This window comes from Scomber japonicus, chromosome 24 (genome assembly GCF_027409825.1).
Source record: "Scomber japonicus isolate fScoJap1 chromosome 24, fScoJap1.pri, whole genome shotgun sequence".
NCBI classification, from domain to species: domain Eukaryota; kingdom Metazoa; phylum Chordata; class Actinopteri; order Scombriformes; family Scombridae; genus Scomber; species Scomber japonicus.
In genome coordinates this window covers 7007611-7029220 of record NC_070601.1, presented here as the reverse complement: position 1 = coordinate 7029220, position 21610 = coordinate 7007611, and the positions used below count along the sequence as shown (strand labels likewise).

Below are 21610 nucleotides of genomic sequence, written 5' to 3'. Positions count from 1 at the left end.
CCTGCTCAACCACCAAAAGTGAAATCGAATCCAATTACAGCCATAAGTACCTGCTTAAGTAACCTTTTCCTCAAGCTCTTGGGAATAATCCATCATGAAGGAAGAAAGGGTTAAGCCTTCCCTTACTGACAACCAACCCCCCTCCCACCTTATGAAACCGAAGCTCTCATCCCAGACTCAGATGGATGGAACAGGGGGATATATTGCCCCTTACAATGGCCAATACAAATCAATTCCAATAGTCTGACTGATAAACCACCACAAAGATTTGCTTTAAAAAGAGGAAATGATCTGAAGGATGGTCTATGAGGGGATTTTCATGCAAAGTGGCTCATTTGTGAACATGCAATGTAGGGGTTAAACCATATTTTTTTGTTAATACATGAACGAACACTGAAAATAATTGTTATTTTTTCATCCCGACACCACATATTGCACAACTGTCAAATTAGAGAGGGAAAAAAAGGATTCATATGATGTCTTATGGACAGATGTTGACTCCTTATGGGTGAGTATTGGCCCTGCATTTGAAATGACTTTCTTTGCAGTGGCAGAGGCCAGCAAACTTAATCTTTAACTGAGATACGTGTCCGTTTTTATTAATGTTGCAATTATTCCATTTGTCTTGAGTTTTGGCCTGCAGGAAAGTAGCACAGATGCTCCATCCGTGCTCTGAGAATATTTGGCATGGTAGAGCCACACATTTTAAGAATACACATTAACTAACTGGCAAACTTGCATGAAATTTGCTCTGGTAAAAAAATACAAACAGTTGTCTTATCTAAAATTCTATCAGGCTGATCAGTGCCAGCATAAATTAGCCTTTTGTCAGATCCCTTTTTTTTGTTGTGCTGCTACTGCTTCGAGAGCTGATGGGGGATGCCTCTGTGTCACAGCAGATGTCAGTCTGCACAGCGTGGCATGACAGCCCCAGCACCCTACTGCCATTGAGGAGTTATAACTCAGAGAAGTTAAATCTTACCCGGCAGTTACACTAACACGCAGTCTGGCTGCATCGACTTCATTTGCAAACAAAACACAAATGTTCTGTGGGTGAGCAGAAGTACACACGGTATTTCAAGCTGAGCACAGATTTTGTTTGGGTAGCAGAGAATGGGTCTTTAATTTGTTAATTTCTTGCACTGCCACTCATTTCCTGAAAAAAATGATACGTGTGGAGGTGCTTCTAAGACAGAATTAAAGGCAAACTGGGTCTGTTTAGTTTGACAACGCTGGTGGTCTATCATGTCATTGTGAAGGGTTGTGAAAATGTTCAAGCAGTGTCAAGCAGTGAGGGTAATAAGGGGCAAACCAGAAGAGATAGATACACCAATAGACCAAAAAGCTGTGTGTGTGTGTGTGTGTTTTTTTTTTTTTTTAAATGACACACATTCAAACATGAAACTACTGTTCTCTGGTTCATTACGGACCTTGCAGCAAACATTTTGCATAGATCATTTTGCCACTAAGCCTGAAAATCAACATTGGAAACCTGAATGAGTAAAAACTGAGAGGTCATACAGATCGGGGGGCATTCGAGATAGCAGTAAAACTGTACTGAAAGCTGTTTAAATAATTTTTTGGAATGTGCCATAATATCATGTTTTTGCCTGTTTGTGTTGTCTTAGCACCATCCATCAAATGCATGCTGGGGGGGGGGCACTTTCAGATGCCGTCTTCTTTGAACCTGACCGCGGTCGCTTACCTTGGCGATTTGGACACACCAGTTGAGCAGCAGCTGTGACCCGATGTTGTCCTTGTGCTCGTGCACGTAGTCGAGGAGGCAGCCGTGGGGCATGAGCTGAGTGACCAGCTGGATGGTGGGGCTCAGGCAAACCCCCAGTAGACGAACTAGGTGGGGGTGCTCCATGCTGGCCATGATCAGGGCCTCCTGGGTGAGAGGGGGGAAAAGACAAAGATGGACTAAGAAGCCTGCTACATTTCGTGAATGGAAATAGAGGAGTTGCCGCAAGTTCCTCTTCTTATTATTCTAAATTAAACAGTGTGACATTTTATTATCTTCACAGTGTTCTCAGGAATTTCCATTTTCATGCTATTTCACTGGAAGACCTACTACATTGGGTACTCTATTAAAAGCAGAAACTCAGTGATGTGACCACTATAGTTGAATGCTGATGTGCCTGAAGATGCAGCTCCTCTAATGGCCTCTTCAAAAGTCAAAATGGTATTTAATCAAGTAAGGAAATCAACCAAAATTGCTGCATGAATACAGAATCCAAAAAAGTTTGTCAGGGTCTTAATAGCTGAGTTTTGGACTTGCAAATGTCCTATATGTCTTTTTTTGCTTTGCACTATATGTTTTAATTTTGACCAACTGATAGGACTGAAAATGAAAATTAGCTATAAAGTAAAGCTAGTACAGGTGGTCCCAATACACAAATTACTAGCACTACTACTATGTTTGGGGTAATGTTCACTTAGCTGACAGGTTTCTAACACTATCACAGTCTGATGGTTGCCAACTGCACATTCCAACTTGGCACTAGCCAGAAGTTAAGCCTCCAAAGAACTGAGAAGCTGGCAAGAGGTGATAAACCCAAATTAAAGGTTTCCAAAAGTCACAGTATGGTGGCAAGTGGCAGGCTAGTTGGATTTTAATGGTAATGGTCTAGATTAGTGGACTAGACTTATGAACCCTTAAAATAATGACTACTCATCATCACAGATTAAAGTCTTAGCATTGATAAAAGTTGTGAGTTTAACCAAAGAGAGTAATTCAAGCTTTCTTTTTGAAAGTAGATTTCAATGTGTCTGTCCTTGCATCTATTATCCACTGATAATACTGCACTGTATTCCAAAGATTTCCAACTGGAGGTGGAGTTCGATGCATAAATTAAGACTTGTGGAATGATGACTTTATCTGCATGCAGCATCTGTCCGCAGAGTATTCTCGCTGAGCAAGAAAATCCTGCAGAAACCTCCTTCAAAGCTGCACAAACTCAGTCTTTTTAATGTATATTTTAACATGCATCAAACGTGGAGCTTTTCAAATGTTACACCAACAAAATTAAAACACCTAATTGTGAGCGATGCATATTCAGTAACTCCTGGTGGGCCTTAATACAAAGCCGCTGTGTGTTTGATTTCATAAGCTGCTTTTAATTTTTCTCTCCCGTTTGATTTGGCGTGTAAATGCATTTTCTGTCTTTTGCTCTCATCTCTCTCTTCGCTTTCTACAGCAGATGGACGTAGAGGTTTGAACAGTTGGGACTCGACGCTAGGTAATTGTTATTGCGGAGCTGCAAGCAGAAGGAAGTGTGTTGGTGATGAAGTGCCGTGATGGCAAGGCCTGATACTTGTAGCCGCCGTGTATATGCATTATGGCCGAGCAGAAGCTGCACTCAGTGTCATTGCTTGAAAACACTTACTTCAGTTGCTCTCTTCATCTCTTATTGCCTCTCCTGTGCTCTCTCTCTCTCTCTATCTCTCATTCACGCACTCTCACATGCGGACACACTCTCTTGGCAGCTCTCTAAAACACTCACACACTCAAGGACACGGGCTCTCTTTCTTTGCATACTGGGTATGGTCGAAGAAGTGTATATCCAGGCTTGGCCCCGGGGCACCTGATAGATAGATGAGGTGCCTTTTTAAATTTAGATGCTAAAGAATGAGCTTAGAGGGAGACTGGCAGTGGTGTGGGTGCGAGTAGATTAATTCTAAACAGGAGGGGGGCCATAGGCCGTAGAGGGGCTTTGGCACCATCAGTGCCCTGATTTAAACACAGCCTCCCGGCCCAAAGTAGTGCCACTCCATCTCCACTTCATACACCGCCTGCCCTCCCCCCCCGCGCTCCCACTACTCGACATTATACAGCTCCAGCCACCTCTACACCAGGCGTATCTCACACCTCGGGATCAAGAGAGGATGAAAAATGGGGAGGGAGGAGGAGTGAAGGAGGACATCAGTGTGTATAACAGAAAGAAGGAGAGAGTGCTTTTATTCTCACTCTGTGATCCCAAAAGACCCCGGAGTCGTAAACTATGTTGGGCTAAACTCTTGCTCCTGGTTTTCTACTCCCGGGGCAAACGTTTGTGTGTGTGTGTGTGTGTGTGTGTGCGTGTGTATCTGTGTGTGTGTGTGTGTGTGTTTGGGTTTCTCTCTCATCTCCCTGAGCGCTGACCTCCATTACTGCCGGCTGACCCTCCTTTCCCATCTAGCTCACTTGCTCACTTCCCCTCGCACACACACACACACACACACACACACACACACACACACACACACAGACACACACACACACACACACACATACACATACACACACACACACACAGAAGGATAGACTGGCAGAGCCCTGTGTTACTGGTGCATGTTCCACCAAGTATGTCACATGTGTGTGAAGGTGCATGGGTGTACCCTTCAAAATATGCTAAATCAGTGCATTATTAAAGCTTTGCATTTGCCTTATCAAATAATCAACTTGGTCAATCAAATTCACATATTTGCCAACACAAGCAAATCACCTGCATCTCCCTCATGCAAGTGGGGAGCCACCTGGGGAGCCTTTTGTTGCTCTAAAGTGTGCGCAATTTGGTTGTGTGTGTGTGTGTGTGTGTGTGTGTGTGTGTGTGTGTGTGTGTGTGTGTGGGTATATGTGTGGATTTTCGGAGTGTGTTTGGAGCTGGCACTCCAGTGGCTAGTTTCCCAGTGGTGAGGCGTGAGCCTGCCTTTAGATTGCTGTTTAACAAGCCGGCAGACAGAGCATATTGGCTCTGGACCCCCGCTGGGAGAAACAGGGAGGGAGGAAGAGAGGAAAAAGGAGAAGAGGAGGGAGGTGGAGGGATAGATGTAGGGGACAGGAGAAGAGTGGGGGGAAAAATGGACATAAAGGATAAAAGGTGGAATTTTAGCCATGTTCTGTAGGAATATATGGAGGAAAAATGAAAAGTATTGACGCCGATGGTCAACACTGTGGTTTGAAGTCAAAAGTCATGTATAACATGATTTAAGTCGGGATCACCATATTTTCCATAACATTCATTCAGGAGGGTTACCATGGCAATCCCATGTGAATTGTACTGCTTTATTGATCCCTACTGCGATCAGTCATTCTGTCACTCAGACAGCATTGTCACAGTGGGAAGTTGTTGATGAAGGATGTTGATGCATAAAGATCATGGATGTACTATAAATTGTTCATCCAGCATATAAGCCAACCAAATAAACATAAATAAACACATGATCTTTTCTTATTTGCTTTGGCTGTGTTCCGTTGGGATGATGCCACATACAAAAAAGAGCTTTCCTTCACTCGTAGTAAATAATAAATCATCAAGTTCATAATACAGAGAGTAATGATTGATGTATTTTCAACAGCTGCTTTTGAGGCCAGAGGGGATGTTTTGCTTGCAGTACTGTGAATGGCCACCAGGGAAAATGGTCCCAGCAGGCTGTAATGGTTTAGCAGGTCAGAATTCACCATTATTCAACCTGATCCGATGAGCCTGTTAAACCAATAGACACGGTGCTGCACTCTTTGGAAGTGTATATTTCATTATTCTTGTTTGTTTCATCACCATTTTTAGTAAATGATCATGTTACCAGATTACAAATTGCAGCATCACTTTCATACACTGTTTATAGTTGAATATTTATCTATTACCCATGTCACAAATGTAACCTCATATCCTTTTTTGCAGCACAGAATGGAAACATCATGTGACAGCACTTTATTACTAACTCATATACATAAGCATTTCATATCACAAAGATGAGCTTGAATCCTTTTGCAAAATCTGGTAATATGTAAAAGAAAGAGTACTTGTGAAACCCTGAGTGTGTGAAAAGAAAGATGGGTAAAAGAGAAGAAGAGAGAAAAGACAAGTTGGGAAGAATTTGAAGCCCTTTGTCCTTTTCTTCTCCCTTCTATGTCTTATGGATTCCATTAAAGCCATATCTCATAAACAAGTGCTGTTTTTAATAGAGTCTCGTTCAATACATGCCTGGCTTTACAGTGTTCACTATTTATTTTATTACTGGCTCTGACTGAGATGGAAGTCTCATAAGAATTTACCGCCAAATGCACAATCCCACAAAGTGACAGGCCCGGGCGTCTCTCTGACAAGGCTAGGATTTTACAACTGAGACACACAGACAAAGACAGACACATATTGTTGTGATATAAATACTCACGTCCATGAACTCCACATTGGCTTTAGGACCGGTGGTCTCATTCAAGATTTTAATAGCCACAGGGATCTTCACTGTCTCACCTTCTGGCACCCAGATGCCCTGAAAAAACACAAGCAATCACCATAAATGTACTACTCTAAGTCTCAATAAACATGGCCAAACATACACAGCTTGGGCCCTGATGATTTTGATGAGGACTGTCTTTGTTTAAGGGTGCCCTGCTGTCTTTCCTGTGCAAGCCTAATTCAAGTGTTTCCAAATAAACAAAGCCATTATTGTCATTTTTAATCGTGCTGCAAACCTGCAAAATAAATGTAAAGTCATGTGGGGGAATTAAAATGAAGAAATTCGGTTTCTGCTCAGTCTGTGATGCCGAGATTCAACCACCTGTTTCAAACAAGGAGCTGCCGAGTGAAATGCTATAAATTGATGGAGGAATGTACCCAGATTACGCAGATGAATTACAGTAAAGTAGAGCTACAAAATTAAACAGGCCCATGAATTCTGGATTTGAGAGGAATTTACAGCTACTGTAGTTGTAGAGAGTGTGGTATTTATACAATGGGCTTTGCTGAGTTTTGGGGTGGTAAGCATAATTTTGCCAAGGGCAGTGGAGTTGGCAAGAAAACAGCAGTTTCCGTTCCAGGTCCTTGAGCCGCCCTAGTCTCATGTCTGTCAGGAAACATTGTTAAAAAGGGAAATGTTTATGCTTATTGTTTAGGTTGTCAAGCAGGGTTGTTCTACTAGTGAGAGGGCAGCAATTGTTGAGAGAAACTTTGTGCATCTTGGCCATTTAGCTGACTCACTGATGTTTCATGTGTAATCCTGAGGCCCAACACACATACACACACACACGCACACACACTAAGAGACACTTGTATATGCAGGCACACACACTGACCTTGTAGACGGTTCCAAAAGCTCCCGAACCCAAAATCTTGACCCTCTTCAGCTCTGTCTCTTTCAGGATCCGCAGCTGAGCCTGGTTAGGGGCTGTTCCACTGGGGGTCAGGGGCTCCACCAGCTGACAAAACAAACAGGCAACACACACATATTTATCTGAGTAATTTATTGCACTCGCTCCGTCTTTTTATAGCAAGTAGTGCCAAAAACACAAGAAGCATCCCTCTCGGCCGCTGCCTTTGTTGTGAAACTACTGACAACCAGAAGCGTGTCTCTCTTTGGCTTTAAGTTAATATTTTCAACCTCTTGCTCTTGGCACTCTGAATGCAAAAATCACATCTGAAGAATTGTTGGAAGCATGCAGCAGTGTTAGACTGTTATATTTAAAATAATAAGTAATAAGTAAGTCTTGGAGAGAGAAGTGTGAAGTGAACACAAAGGTTTATTTGGTGCAAATAAATAAGCAGCAAAAAAAAACCCCCAAAAAAACTCTGTCCTGATTTTGCACTGCACACACATGTTTATGAAATACAAATAATTCAGGGATGTGAACATGAAGTTATGCAGGAACTGGTAGTTACAGATGTGGGCCACCCTAAACAAACCACAGTCTGGTGTCAGCTGCTATCAGAGCAGACAAAGAGTAGCAGCTCACCAGCTGTGCACATACAAAATCATTCCAATTCAAGGTTATGACAAGCCTCTTCCATGCTGCTTGGCTGCCAGTAACAGCTGACACCGAACAGCATCCCAGCAGCTGGCCGGCCACCCGCCTCACAACTAGCCACTCAACAAAGCCCCGGCTACTAAATATAAAGAGCAGGAGCTGGCACCTATAAGCGAGCTTTGAAAAGATCTGAGCCAGAGGGAAGGAAGAGCCACACGTACATATATTCATCCAGACAGTATATACCGAGGCTCACATCTCAGAACAAATGCATGTACAGTACACAGATTCACAAATATTGACAACATATGTAAATTTACGCTCGCATCAACATCTAACGCACACAGAAACACATGGATGGACACACACACACTAACACAACACAGACACACAAAGCACATATCAGACTACACACTCCTCCCACACACACACACAAGAAGTCAATACTGATCAATACGTGTCTTAATGAGCCTATCAGCCTATCAGGTCCCTCATTCGCTGTGGTTTATCAGCGGCATAATCACCCAGCTCAACCACGGCCATCAAACAATATAATGAGACCATATATCAGTCGGTCAGCCATACAAGCACTTACTCAATGTGATATAAAACCATCAGCACAATAGGACTGGCAATTGGTACCGCCAGGCCGGTCCGCAGAATGGATGACATTGCCCGTGGCGCCAATGACATGTCGTTTAATGGCTATTGTTATGGCGGGGCCTGAAGGCAGAGTGTAAGCCTGCTGAGATGTCACCGCAGGAAGTGGGTTAGCAGACTGAACTGGGGAAGGAGGATGAAGGATAAATACTAGAGAAATGAGAGGGGAAAGTGAGGAAGATGAAAGAAGGAAGGGAGTAGCAGTGATAGGACGACTGAGGGGGTTGTGAAATGGAGATGCTACCACTCCGAAAGTCTTATTTTCTCTAAAAAGAACAAAATCAGACGAAATGGAAATTTGAACACATATATTCCCATGAAAACTGGGCAAATTACGCTGATGTAGAACATATGATATGATAGAAAGTCGAAAGCAGCTACTACTTAGACCCTAAAGGGACATTTGTGCTGTCATCTGCTATTTCCATTGTCAAGAATGACTTAATATCAGCCAATAAACTTCAAGAAACGCTTAACATCAGTTGTTGCTTTGTTGACACGATCTAAGACTTACATGCTGACTTTAAATAATGATGTTAAATATCCCCTCTCTAAACATTGAATACTGAACCAGGATTGACTCCAAACCAGTTGTAATATGACAAATCATGCTCATATACATGTATTAAACTCAGATTTAAGGTGAGCAGATAGAAACTGCCCAATTTAGAAGATGAATATAAAAACAGCCTTCTAATGTTAAACTCTATCCATACATTATTGTAAAGCTTAAACTGATTTTCCTTGCTTTGGGAATTATATAAACATCAGTATCTAAACATGAGTATCTCTCTTGCATTAAGAAAAATCTCTAATTCCTACAGGCTAAAAATTTGACTAAAAGTGTACTTTCCAATAGTTGAAGCATACATTTAGAATGTTACACATGGGGATAAGATAACATTTTAATAAATATGCGTTACATTTAACTGTATCCATTATTGAGATGTAAATAGCAAGAGTTCTGTCCCTGTACCACTTTCCAAAAAGATTTATAACTATTTAATATTTGCTACATATTGGCTGATGCTGTGCAGTGATTTTACTAAACATTTTCTTTATATTAATAGACTTACAGAAATTTAGACCTTTCTGTAAGACTGAAACTCTCCACTGAAATGCATAATTATAATTAAGTGGCTCTTAAAGGAGCAGTGTGTAGAATTTAGAATTTAGAATTTCAGACTTGGCAATGGAATATAATATCCATAAATCTACATAGGGAGCAGATCCTCTTCCATAGAGCCCACAGTGTTGCACAGCCATGTTTCTACAGTAGCCTAGAATGGACAAACCAAAAGCTGGCTCTAAAGAGGGCCTTTTTGTGAGTTCTGTGGTTAGGTTCTCCTTCACACTTGGAAGGGGAGCATAAGGGCAATTCAATTGGTTGCAATCTGAAACCTCACTGCTAGATGCCACTAAATCTTACACACTGGTCCTTTAAAAGACAGCGTAACCTGGGGTGGCCAATTAAATGGTAGGTGTATCATGGTAGGCCTTTAAATAAGCTGTTAAATAACATTGAATCACTGTCTATTTTCTTTATTAACCACGACAAGGGAGGCAAGTTTTGGTCACATCCATCATACAGTATCAGCCTGATATTTGGGGCAAAGAATGTTATTTGCATCAGTGTGTTTGTGCATGAATAACAAGAAAACAAATGATGCTGCGGGGAGTGAGAAAATGGAGCGATTCAGAAAATGGAGAGCAGAGATGAGACATGGGAAGGTGGTGATGGAGCAGTAATAAGAGCAGATGGTGACAGGCTAGAGCTGTTATTGTTTCATTAGGATTAGACTGGACTGGACTGATGAGGAGAGGAAATGAGGGGGAGGGAGAGGGCTATTAAATAAGATGCAGACCCATGGTCCCCCCAAAACTCTCTTGAGCTCTCACTCACCGCTTTATTTAGCGGTTAATAATGCACTGTTATTTAGGAGTGTGAATCTTTGAATCTATTCTCATTTCAAAGCTGATTTTTGATTGAGTGAATGGTAAAACAGGGTATTATTTTCTCTTGCTCCAGCATACTGTAATGCCAAATCATTCACTGGTGTCCTTAAACCACAGAAATACAATATGAAACATAACTGCCAATTAAGATAAATGGCTTTTTCATTGATATGCATTACATTTCTTCTAAAAGCTATTTGCTGTTAAATATTAGTGATATGAAATATAGACAGAAATGTCCAAACCTACTGAAATATTCCAAGTTGTAATGAACCAAAATAATCCAGTGAGATGATTAGATATCCTGATGGATTCAGAAAAGTTTCAATCAGATAAATTACCATGTGTGATGCATTGGAATTAAACAAAAACTACAATTTCCTCAATATGTCAGTTAAAAGAAACAACTTAGCACCACTTTTAATGGCTAAAGGTGTGCATGGAATATAAAAATTGATTTTATAGACACCCCTAAAATATTCAGCATGACACATTTGGTGTCTTTTGAAACACTGGGATCTCGACTTTAATTTAACATAAGGTTCAGTGTGTTTGAACAATGCTCAGCTCCGCTACATGCATTTGTAATGATGTCCTGTTCCTCCGTTCAGTCAGTTTGGCCTGGGGTGAACAACGGGAGCTGTCCAGCTTCTCTGAATGCTGAAATCCTTCTTGAGTGTGAGCAGAGGAGAGTATGTAAGCAGCATGAGAGCTGTCCACAGCCTGTGGTGCTGAAACACTCACATGGCCCACGTCTGTACCAAAGCAGCTGGAAGAGGACCTCGGGGGCGCGGGGGGGAGAGCGATTCCAAGCGTATTACTCCTGCTACATTGGTCTGGGGTCGAAGTTCAAGGCCTAGGGGTCACGCTGCAACAGTGAGGGGACTTTGGTATTTGTGTTTTCTCTCCCTGTGAAAAGCTATTTGTTTTTAAGGGATTCTTCAAAAAGCACCACAGTGAGAGAGTGTTTTTTTTTCCTATTGGTCTCTATGTCTCTTTCAAGGTGAGAGAGAGAGAGAGAGAGAGGGAGAGAGAGAGAGAGAGAGAGAGAGAGAGGGGGAAAGGAGGAAAAACAGACAGCTAAAAAGATAGAAGAAGAAAGTGTCTGTTCGCAAGGGAGACAGACACATAAATAGAGATACAGAGATCAAAATGGGGGGAAAAAAAGAAAAGCAGAAGGTGATGATGCAAGAAAAGACAGAGACAGAGAATAGTAAAACAAAGAAAACAATAAAGAAATGAAATAGCAGTATGTTTTGCAAGTCAACACAGCCTTCACACGTGTGCTTGATATGGAAATGCCAGCTTGAACGCTCAGATCACATTTTGACAGTGCATACTGGAGGCATCTTTTTCCTGTCTGACACAAGAGGTGAGCTCTCTGTTTGAGTTAGAAAAAAAGACATACAAAAAAAGAAGCTATGGCGGGTAGGCAGAGAAAGGGGGAGTCCCTGAGCCTTCGCTGTCCCCAAATCCCTCATCCAGACAAGCTTGATCTCCATTCACAGACACAGACTCAGCTCTATTATTTGTTTGAATAGAGAATCCACATTCACCCACTGTCCAAAGCCTATCGTGCGGTTTCATCAGCCAAAAGGAGCCTCTGGAAAGTGTGATACAGACTGCAAGGAGTGCAGGTTTTTAGTATGCTGGGTAGGTGAGCGTGGGGAACAGCTTTCAGAGGTATAGTGAACAGGAGGAAGAGGAGTATCTGTGTATGCACTACGTATTCATATATTCAAGGAAAGACTTCAAATTTCAGAGTTAGGCAAAGAATCTGATGCCTTATGAAATGAGTGCTCAAGCACGTTATGTTTACTCAAGGCACATGACCACTGCTTACAAAATAGTTTGACTTTCATGGAGCTGGATTTTCACAAAATGGACATTTTTTGGATTGAAGTCCTTCGTTTTTTCAGCTCCGATGACAAGTACAGATTGCATATTCGCTTCCCTGCAGGCATAAATCACAACTGCCAGATCATATCTCTAACTGTTGATCTGCTGATCTTACACAGAATGACCTACATGGACTGAGCAGGGTCAGTGTCTATAACAACAGTTTTGGGGACTGAACCTAACCTCTTAATGAGTGGTTTGTGTAACCTGTAGGCTGACGTGCCAGAGGTATTGTTACTTCTTATTACTTCTACACCCAATTAGGTCTCTGTGGAGGATGGAGAGCTTGACTTGGATAAATATATTTCACTTTTTTCTATTGGAGTATTTAGTCAAGCGGTGCAGGAGGCAAAATATGTCTCGAATAACTTTATATGAAAAGGGTCAAGAAGATCCTCCCCCTCCTTCTCTGTGACAGTACATTAGCGAAACTGCTCAGACTGAAGACTTCCCTCCCGGTCAAGAGGCTGTCGGAACATGGCCCGGTTGATTAAGATGGATGCGTGTGGTCGGGATGAGGCAGAAACTGCCCGTGGCTGCCCTCCTCCAGTTCCCGTCTCTGGCCTGACAGCTGTCTATAACACTGCTGCCTCTACCTGTAAATTATCCTAATGCAGACTGACAGGCAGCCTGCCCCACTCTTATAGACAAGGCCACTCAGTGAACCTGCAGTGATTACATAACTTCTTTACCACGCACAGGAAACGCAGCAGGAGAGCATGTGTGTTGCATGTAGCTACACACAGGTGATAAGCCAGAGCATAAATACACATGTGTGCAACATAAACCCTGCACTCACCTGCATCTCAATCTTCAACTTCCTCCATTGAATATAAAATCTGCTCCACTCCCTAATGCTTCCCAGAAATGAACCCTCGTCAAGGCCAGACGGATGGGTGATGGCGGCCATGCATAATTTTAAAACCTTCTGCGCACTGTGCGGTTTGGCTAAGTACCATAGCCAAGGTTTAATGTTTCAAGGTTTGCTTATAAGTAGAGTAAGGTTGGCATCCATCTGCAAAAGTGCAGTGCAATTTTGAAAAAAGAGGACAAGAAACTCAAATAAAGTGGGAAGCAAGCTAAGAAAATAGGTGAAAGACAAATATCAAAAGTGTCTAATTATTTAATGTATTAAGAATGTTACAAGAATAATTACATTTTTTGTCATATTAATAGCACGGTAAATACCTAGGCGGAAAGTTATTCTACAGTAATTTCTTCTATGGGATCCATAAAATTCATTATATATCATACTGCTGCAATTTGTTAATGAAAATACTGCACAAAGCTATTCATATTCTGTAGTTGCAGATGCAATAATTAAATGTTTAATTTATAATTCCACATCACTACTGCAGACCAATATAACCACATTTATTTATTTTTTAACACACATTTCTTGTAGAAATTGATTCTGACACTCACAAAGTGTTTCAAGTCATGATGTTTGAGCTCTCACCTCTGTCTCCAAGAAGCGCCTCAAGGCCCTCTTCTTCTTGATACTTTTGCGTCGAACATAAACGGCAACGCTGAGCGCCAGGATGACGATGATGAATAGCCCGCCGATAATGCCAGCTGCTATTAGGGGTGTCCTGTAGAGACAGAAGAGAGGAGGAAGCATTAACAAAGCAGATAAATTAAAGAAACTAAAAAGGCACTTTGAAAGAAAGTGCAGACCTCAGCCACTGCTGAACAATTCTTCAGTGTGCTGTTACACCTAAAAACATCTTTCCTATTAATTTAGGTTTAACACAAGATTTTGAACAAAAGGCTTTTCAGCATTTGCAAGTAGTAATGAAGGGAGAAGACAAAGAAAGCTTGTTTTCACTTTAGCGTGTTGTACATGTTGAATACTGGCATAACTGTGTAGCTTTTTAAGTCATTCCCTTTCTGCTGCTCCTTAACTGATGCTTGACAGTTTCAAATCAACCAAAGTCATTCTCCTACCACCACCTATGAAGCTTTAACAGGTCTGTTGGGAGATCTGAAGAAACTTTTCCCAGCCTCGGACTAGCTACTCTCTTTCATTACCACTCCTCTGTATCATATTCCTCTCATTTTGTGTGAGTTTAAAATAAAATATAATAACAAACAAGCTCAGACACACTAGTACACAGGTGGTTTTCAGAGGGGTGGGAAACGCTTCAATTTCCACTACCATGTTTCCAAATAAGTCAGCCCTACCGAGCACACAGCTATTTCCAGCTGAGAGATGCTTTCATTTTCACAGGTCAGAAGAAAAAGCCTTTGAGGGTATATACTATATGCTCCTGTTATTTGATATGGTGTATAAACTAGATTTTTCTTCATATTGTAGTGCTGTCCAGTCATCTCTAACACAGATGTTACAGCTCATGTGACCTGGCTTTAAAACTTCAAATCAATGAGAAATTAAGAGTGTATCTTTCACAAATTGCTTCTGAAATTTTCTTGGGGATATCTGCTTAAGGCAAGCCTAAAGGTTGAAAGTTAAAAGCTCTTTCTCTTCAATAATGATGGGACTAATGCATTTGCCATTTGCAAGCCACTTGCACTTGTGTCTACTGTTATGCTACCACTCAATCCTGTCCTTCTATTACTATCTTTTTTTCATTATCCTTCCCATATTTCCTTCCCATCTGTATTCCGTTTACACCCACTTATCAGTGCCAGAATTTTATGTTTCCTACTTTCTTTTTCTTTTTTTCCTTCTCTTTTTGTACCCAGGAAAACACAACCAGATTGCATATAATAACACCTTCTTCCATCTGATACTTGAAGTTCAAAACTCTATTAGTTCTCGAGGCCATTAGCAGCTAATGGAAGACTCATGTACCATGGAGCTATGCTAGAGCAAGGTGCTACGGCATTTGCCATATTGATTGTGGTGGACCTAAAGACGGTGGGGGGGAGGGGGGCTTGAAATTTACAAAGAGGTTGTGGGTTTCGACATAATGAGATATCCGGTCATGTGGTGAATAGTAATTCAGCAGTTTGGAATTATTAGGTCAAAGGGGGAAGAGAGACAAGGAGAGACAACAACAAAGCAAAGATGCATATACTGTAGGGGGAAAAAGAGAGGGGGGGGGGGGGCAGAAAAGAAAGGTGAATTTAGAATGCAGGCTCAAGAGATGAGAAAGAAAAAAGGGAAAAAAGCGGGACAGAGCAGAAAGAAAACAAAGGGCAAAATGTAAAAGAGAGACAAATAACAGTGAGTGAGAGAGCATGAGGTGAGAGACAAGGGGAAGGAGTTCTATAATTATGAGGAGAGGGTTTACAGCGGAACAACTGACACAGGGTCACCAGATGAGACGGGGGAACAATGCCATAGAAAGAGCAAAAGAACAATTCTGGGACTAGAGTCTGAGCAGAAGCCTCCCAGAGGAAAGGAAAAGGGCTCATTTCCGTTTCTTGTGTTTAAAAGGCACTCTAGACCCCTTGTAATAGGTCAGCTGGCTTGTTTAAATTCTAATGAGTTTGTCACTCTTTTGCTCTAATTGTAAAGATCATGTATTTGTATCTGTATGTTAATGTTGTTGTGTCACATACTCTGTATTCTATGCATTTTCTATGTATTCTCTATTGTTGATGTGTTTCCTGCTCTTGAAATTAGCATCAGTTGCATTGGTACTTGTATTAATAGCAATGGTAATAAGTATTATGGTAGCAAGAGCTTTAGGTGTTTGGGGACAAGTCCAACTCAAGTCTAAATTCAACCAAGACCAACACAAGTAAAGTCTTAAGTTTGGTACAGACATACATGTCCCATTTAGAAGGATTGGTGATTCCTTAATGTAATGACTTACAGCTCATTATCACTATTGACATTCCCATCTGCTTCAGCTGTACTTTGTGTTTAGTGCTCAAGGCGAGTCTACTCTTAGAGGGAGTCAAGTCTCTTGTAAGTTATATTGGAAGCAGTTATGTCAAAGTCAGGTTTCGTGTCTTGCGTGACTTGAACACACAGGTCATCTTCAGGAGTGCTAGAAGTAATATAATAATAGTGCCAGCATAGCAGTTTAAAGACAATGATACCAGTGTTGAATGTACTGCTCTACCTGTGCTATTACTGCTGCTGAGAATAATTATATAGCAGACAATTATAATAATATCTCATTGATAATAATTGAGGTTAAAAGGGAACTAGCTCACACAAAATGTCCAATAAGTTTACTTTTCTGGGGTTCTTCTCTACAGATACTAGCGTAAAGCCATTCAAACCCTTAGACAACAACAAGTTGAATTCATTCTGAAGTCATCTGTCAAATGTACAATTCAAAACTGACAAGGAACTGACAATGCTATGCTGGAATTGTTAATCAGTATCATGGGACACAGTGTTTCATAGGGACATTAATGAGTAGAGGCAGGATTTGGTGGTGGTTTCCCGATCCCACATTACAAATGTATCCTGAGATTCCTTACCTGTCCATCATCCCAACACAATCTTGGAGTCTTGGCCCGACACACCTGCAGGGCAGAAAAACCAGAGAGATCATCCATTAAATCATGGACAGGTTATGAGTAAACCTCATGTTGTCTTTCTTCAACGTCAATCAGCTGTCACTGGGAAGGGACCTGTGGAAAATTGAATCCTGAGCACGACTTACCACTTGTCAATATGACAGGAAGAAGCATTTCGGGTGGGGAAAGCATTGTTCTTCTTTATTTCATGTGATATTTAAATTGATTTTCCAATAGAGGAAACATTCCTGCATCAAAATTGAGCATTTCCTCACCAAAGTAACTTCATGGGAAATTAATGGAAAACACCACACATCTATTCACTATCTATTAAAAATGAATAACATTTCATAGAAAGTCAATATGATGTGGACATTTAGAAAACAAAGCTCAGCAAGACTTTGCTTTGTGTATTGAGTATTTGTTGAGGTTGAGTAATATTGGGCTTGATGTTGTGAAATAGGTGTAGGTGTGGTGTCAGGTTAGTGTAGGTATAAATATATATTCTGGGATGACATGGCTTGCTATTGAGCCTTCGAGGGGTGTTAAAGGTATAAAACATCCCCATCACAGCTGGTTTACTCTAACATCCAAACCTGGCCTGCTCAATAAACACTGCAGAAAAAGAAAGATAATGTAGATGCAATAGATACATTATTGTTTTACTACAACCTCTGCTTTGCCTTTTATTCTGATAAATATAGTCAATTCAAATAATGTTGATGCTTTCTGATTTGTCTCAGTCTTTGTATCACTTTGATTTCAACATCTACCTCTTTTCTTACCTTCTTACATCTACTACTATCTGATCAATCAAGGCTCCTGGAACGTAGCGCTGATAACGACACAGCTCACTTCTCATTCATTTGTGAGATGTGGAGTTTTAACATTAGGTAAGCGAGAAGTGATTAGAGGAGACTCTTAGCTACTCATTAATTCAAGCTCCTTGAGTGGAGGACTTTGAACAGTAGGATAGATACAGGAGAACAGTTTACGAATACTGTGTGTGTGTGTGTGTGTGTGTGTGTGTGTGTGTGTCAGTGGACACTGCATGGGAACACTAAACAAAACAAATTACACAGCAAATTAGGAGAGTGGCCTAACTTTTGAATTAAATCCGTGACAACTGTGGCTCACTTCGTTGTCAATTAAGTGGTGCACCAAATAGGTAATTAGCAAGCAATCAGTGTCTGTATCCAAAGTCGTGGGTCTGAAGGTGCATCTAAGTGTGTGTGTGTGTGTGTGTGTTTGTGTGTGGAAATGAATGACATAGTTTCCTTCCTGCATTAAACAGAGAACAAAGAAGTTCCCTGACAATAACTAATCATTGAGGCAGGTACAGTACATTCTCTTCTCTTTATCTGTGTTGCCCTTTTATATCTAATACCTAATAGTAACATCCAAACACAGTATATAAAGATGGATGTCACCCATTGCTTTGCATTATAGCCAGTTTGAAGGCCAGAGTTGCACCTTATGGTCGGCAACATAATTTCCATTTGGAGCCAGGACCTTCCACCAAATAAGGATTGTTTGATTTTGCCTTTCACGCTCTGGAAAGACACATCCTTACCTCGGTGCTAAGTGAGTACTGGAAACCAGGGCAGGTATCATCATCAAGTAACACAAAACGTACTGAAATATTTCAACAATAGTCTGACTGGAAAGAGCTGCAGGTAAGCTAACTGTCAATCACAGCTGTCAAACAACACCCACACAGCAGACACCATAGCTACAGTAAGAATTGAGATGTTATTCACATAGCATATCATACAATAATAGTGATATGTTGAAAAAAGACAAAATTTACTTAGTATTTCTAGGGAGAAGTAGAAGCTTTTTGAATAGGAGTCAATTGGAGCCAGGGGTTTCGGACACAGTATCTGCTTCAAGCTGTGGTAGTTGCCACTTGATTGCATCTCTCTATAATCAGCTGTCCAGTCAAAGTATCCTTAAGCAAGATACTGATTTTTTTTAAAGCTCTGAAGGTGTTGTTTTGTTCCCGAGAGTGACCTTTGTCTTCTGTAATGTCTCCCTTTGGTTCATACCCTTAAATACCTGGCTTCAGCGTCTGTTTTGATGTTAATCCAGCACACTCTGTTGCTAGAAGGCAGGATAAGATGACAAGGCATGATGGACGTGTTGTCATGCCAAAGACAGATTAGTGTTCACAGAGTCAGGGACAGGCAAGTGTGTGTGTGTGAGTGAAAGCTATCCTTTCTCCTGCTTTCTACCTTCACTTGCTTTCTCTTCTCTTTCTACCTTTTTTACCCGCCCAAATGCACTGATGTTATCAACATTCACAGGGTTGTTAGAGCAAAATAAAACGACCTCCTGCTATGCCAGCCCTGTTGATGAAATCAATGTTATAACTTTGTTTGCTTCGGCCCCTCACCCCTCATCCTTTTTCTTTGCTGCAAGGGTGTCTGGTTACATTTTTAAATGATTGCACACACTTGGAAAGATACAAAATTGTAATTTGAAACATATTGCCTGCACTTCTATACCACCTAACCTCTTGGATTAAGTCAAGAAACAGCCACCTGCAATAATCTACATCAGTTAGATTGAGGGTGCTAAGAAAACCAAGAATGCATCAAGAACAATATATAATTGGATGGATCAGGATAGGAAATGATTCTCAGAAGAATGGCTATTTCATATTTGAAATTATATTTCTAAACACATTATGTAGCCTACACTGGTAGGAGGTTGAGGGCTTCTAGGCCATCTTCAATGTTAAACGAAGACAAGCAATTTATATAAATTAAATAGCCTCACAATATGATTTGGGTAATTAAAGCTGGTTAATTAATGTTGAACCCGATGGGTAACTAAGTACAATGAAAATTGAAAATAAATTAAATGGCCTCACAACAACTAACTAATTCCAATCTCAAGTGTTTATTTTATGCACAAGTTCCAGTGATAGCTATCCACAATAGTGCCACGAGCTAAGATAGCTGTAATGTTAAATGTATTTCAAATCAAGCACTATTATATTACTCAGGAAGGACTCAACTCAAGACTTAAAAAGGCTATTTTAGTAGAGGACTAGACCTTGCTGCAAAATCCCACTTGGAATAAAGTTGTGCCTCTCATTTATCCTCTATGAGAGAATGAGAGAATAATCATAATAATGAAAGCACAGCGCACAGTGGCTGGATGAATGGAGAGATCATTACATGGAGTGATGCGTCCTCATATTTAAAAATAACTCTGTGCAATGCAAAGTCTGACTAAAACTTAAATTAAAGTGAACATTTGATTGTTTGTTAATTCAGACATTTTCAAGCAGTGAGGAAAAGCTCCACTCCATCCATTGTCTGTTCAGATGCACCAAATCAAATCATGGTTACTTACTTTTATCAGCTGCTGAAAATATCAAAATGCTTATTGATTCTGATTTTACTGATGATCATACGTTTATATTTAATTTGAATAACGGGGATGCATTTGCTCCACTTGCTCCATTTCTCAGGTGCTTATGGTTCCCTGACTATCCCCGAATCTGCAGCTCCTACAAAATAAAAAAAATAAAAGGCTCAGGTTCAAAGTCGTAGTCGCACCAACTTCAAAAGAGAAGCTTGAGAGGATGAAGACGTAAACCGAACACGTTGCTGGGTAAGTTTCCTTTTTATCCACAGATTCCATGCTTCTGAGGACTTGTCTTGCTTTGACCTTTGTACTTTAGAGCGTGTGTACGTGTTGTTTGTGGAGAGACACAGGAAAACAGTGGCAAAGCTGTGACTGTATTTACCAGTTTGCTGTGTAGCCTCTGTGGTAAGGATGCGCAGAGAGCCACTGAGTATTTGTATTTAAATAAAACACCAGTTGACCATGCTCAACTGTGCTGACTATTTAGCCAAAGCTCAGCTCCACCAGACACACAGACCAGTGGTGCAGAGTCCTGACTTGTGTGTTGTTATTTGACACATTTTCTACTTTTCTTCCCATAAATTAAACACTATTTAAAACATTGTTACGAAATAAATATCCCCAATAACCTATGATTTATGTTTTTCCAAATACCACATTTGGATTCAGTTCCACCCCCACTCTGCAGTCCTTAGCTCTGCCAGAAATGGAGCTGTCAGCCAACTTTGTACATTAGTCTATCATTTTTATTGTTGTTAAGAGAATGCAACCGAAAATAAAAACCTCTGCTATGATATGCTTAGCCCTGAAACTCCACAGGACATAAAACCATGTCATTCTTGACAGCAAGAACAGCAAGCTTTGTCTTTGTTGTTTTAGTCTAAGTCAATTTCTCTATTTTGTTTGCTATGCCATAAGAAATAACTATAAAACCCTATAATGACATAAATCTGGACTTTTTGGATTTCCCCCACATATACAGTAATTGCTGCAGAATTGAAAAACTCTAATGATCATTTTAAGGCCCATCTGAAGCTCCCAGTGTGACCTTTTGTACCAGCACATGACAATCACAGAAGATTGTAATGCTTTCTTCCAGCAGCCTGTATTTTCATACATAACTGCTTCTTAATGCAGTTATTCCACCTTCTGCTTCACTTGCAACCTTTCATCTCTGTCCTCCTTATCTTACATTTTCTCACAGTGCACCTCCCCCTGTCTCCCCTATACTGTACCTACTGTCTTTTTGCACCCATCCTTTAATTTGTACTTCATCTGCACTGTACCCCATGTGGTCTTAAGGCTCAGTGTGTTCTGAGCCTTTACTCTCTGATGGGAGCGGGGCCCACAGAAGTCAGTTACAGGTCAGAGATTGTAGCTGCTGCAAGATTAAGTCATCTTCCTTCCTGCTCTCCTTCCCTCCTGCATCTCCTTGGGAGGGAAGTATGTCTCCAAGGCTACACTGATTCAATGCATGCATGTCTCCACGATGCTTTTAACAAAATAAAAGCACCTAAGCAAGAAGACGCTTGGGATTAAGTATGCAGG

General features: G+C 40.9%; 1 protein-coding gene across 1 annotated transcript in view; it reads right to left on the bottom strand.

Annotated features, from left to right (window-relative positions):
* Nucleotides 1–21610, bottom strand: part of si:ch73-383l1.1 (receptor tyrosine-protein kinase erbB-4) — a 237815-nt gene that overhangs the window by 25782 nt on the left and 190423 nt on the right. The window contains exons 16-20 of the mRNA XM_053314757.1: nucleotides 16646–16690; nucleotides 13701–13833; nucleotides 7058–7180; nucleotides 6157–6255; nucleotides 1706–1891 (exon numbers count right to left, since the gene is read on the bottom strand). Of these exons, the coding sequence (XP_053170732.1) occupies nucleotides 1706–1891; nucleotides 6157–6255; nucleotides 7058–7180; nucleotides 13701–13833; nucleotides 16646–16690 (586 nt within the window). The remainder of the gene's footprint in view (nucleotides 1–1705; nucleotides 1892–6156; nucleotides 6256–7057; nucleotides 7181–13700; nucleotides 13834–16645; nucleotides 16691–21610) is intronic.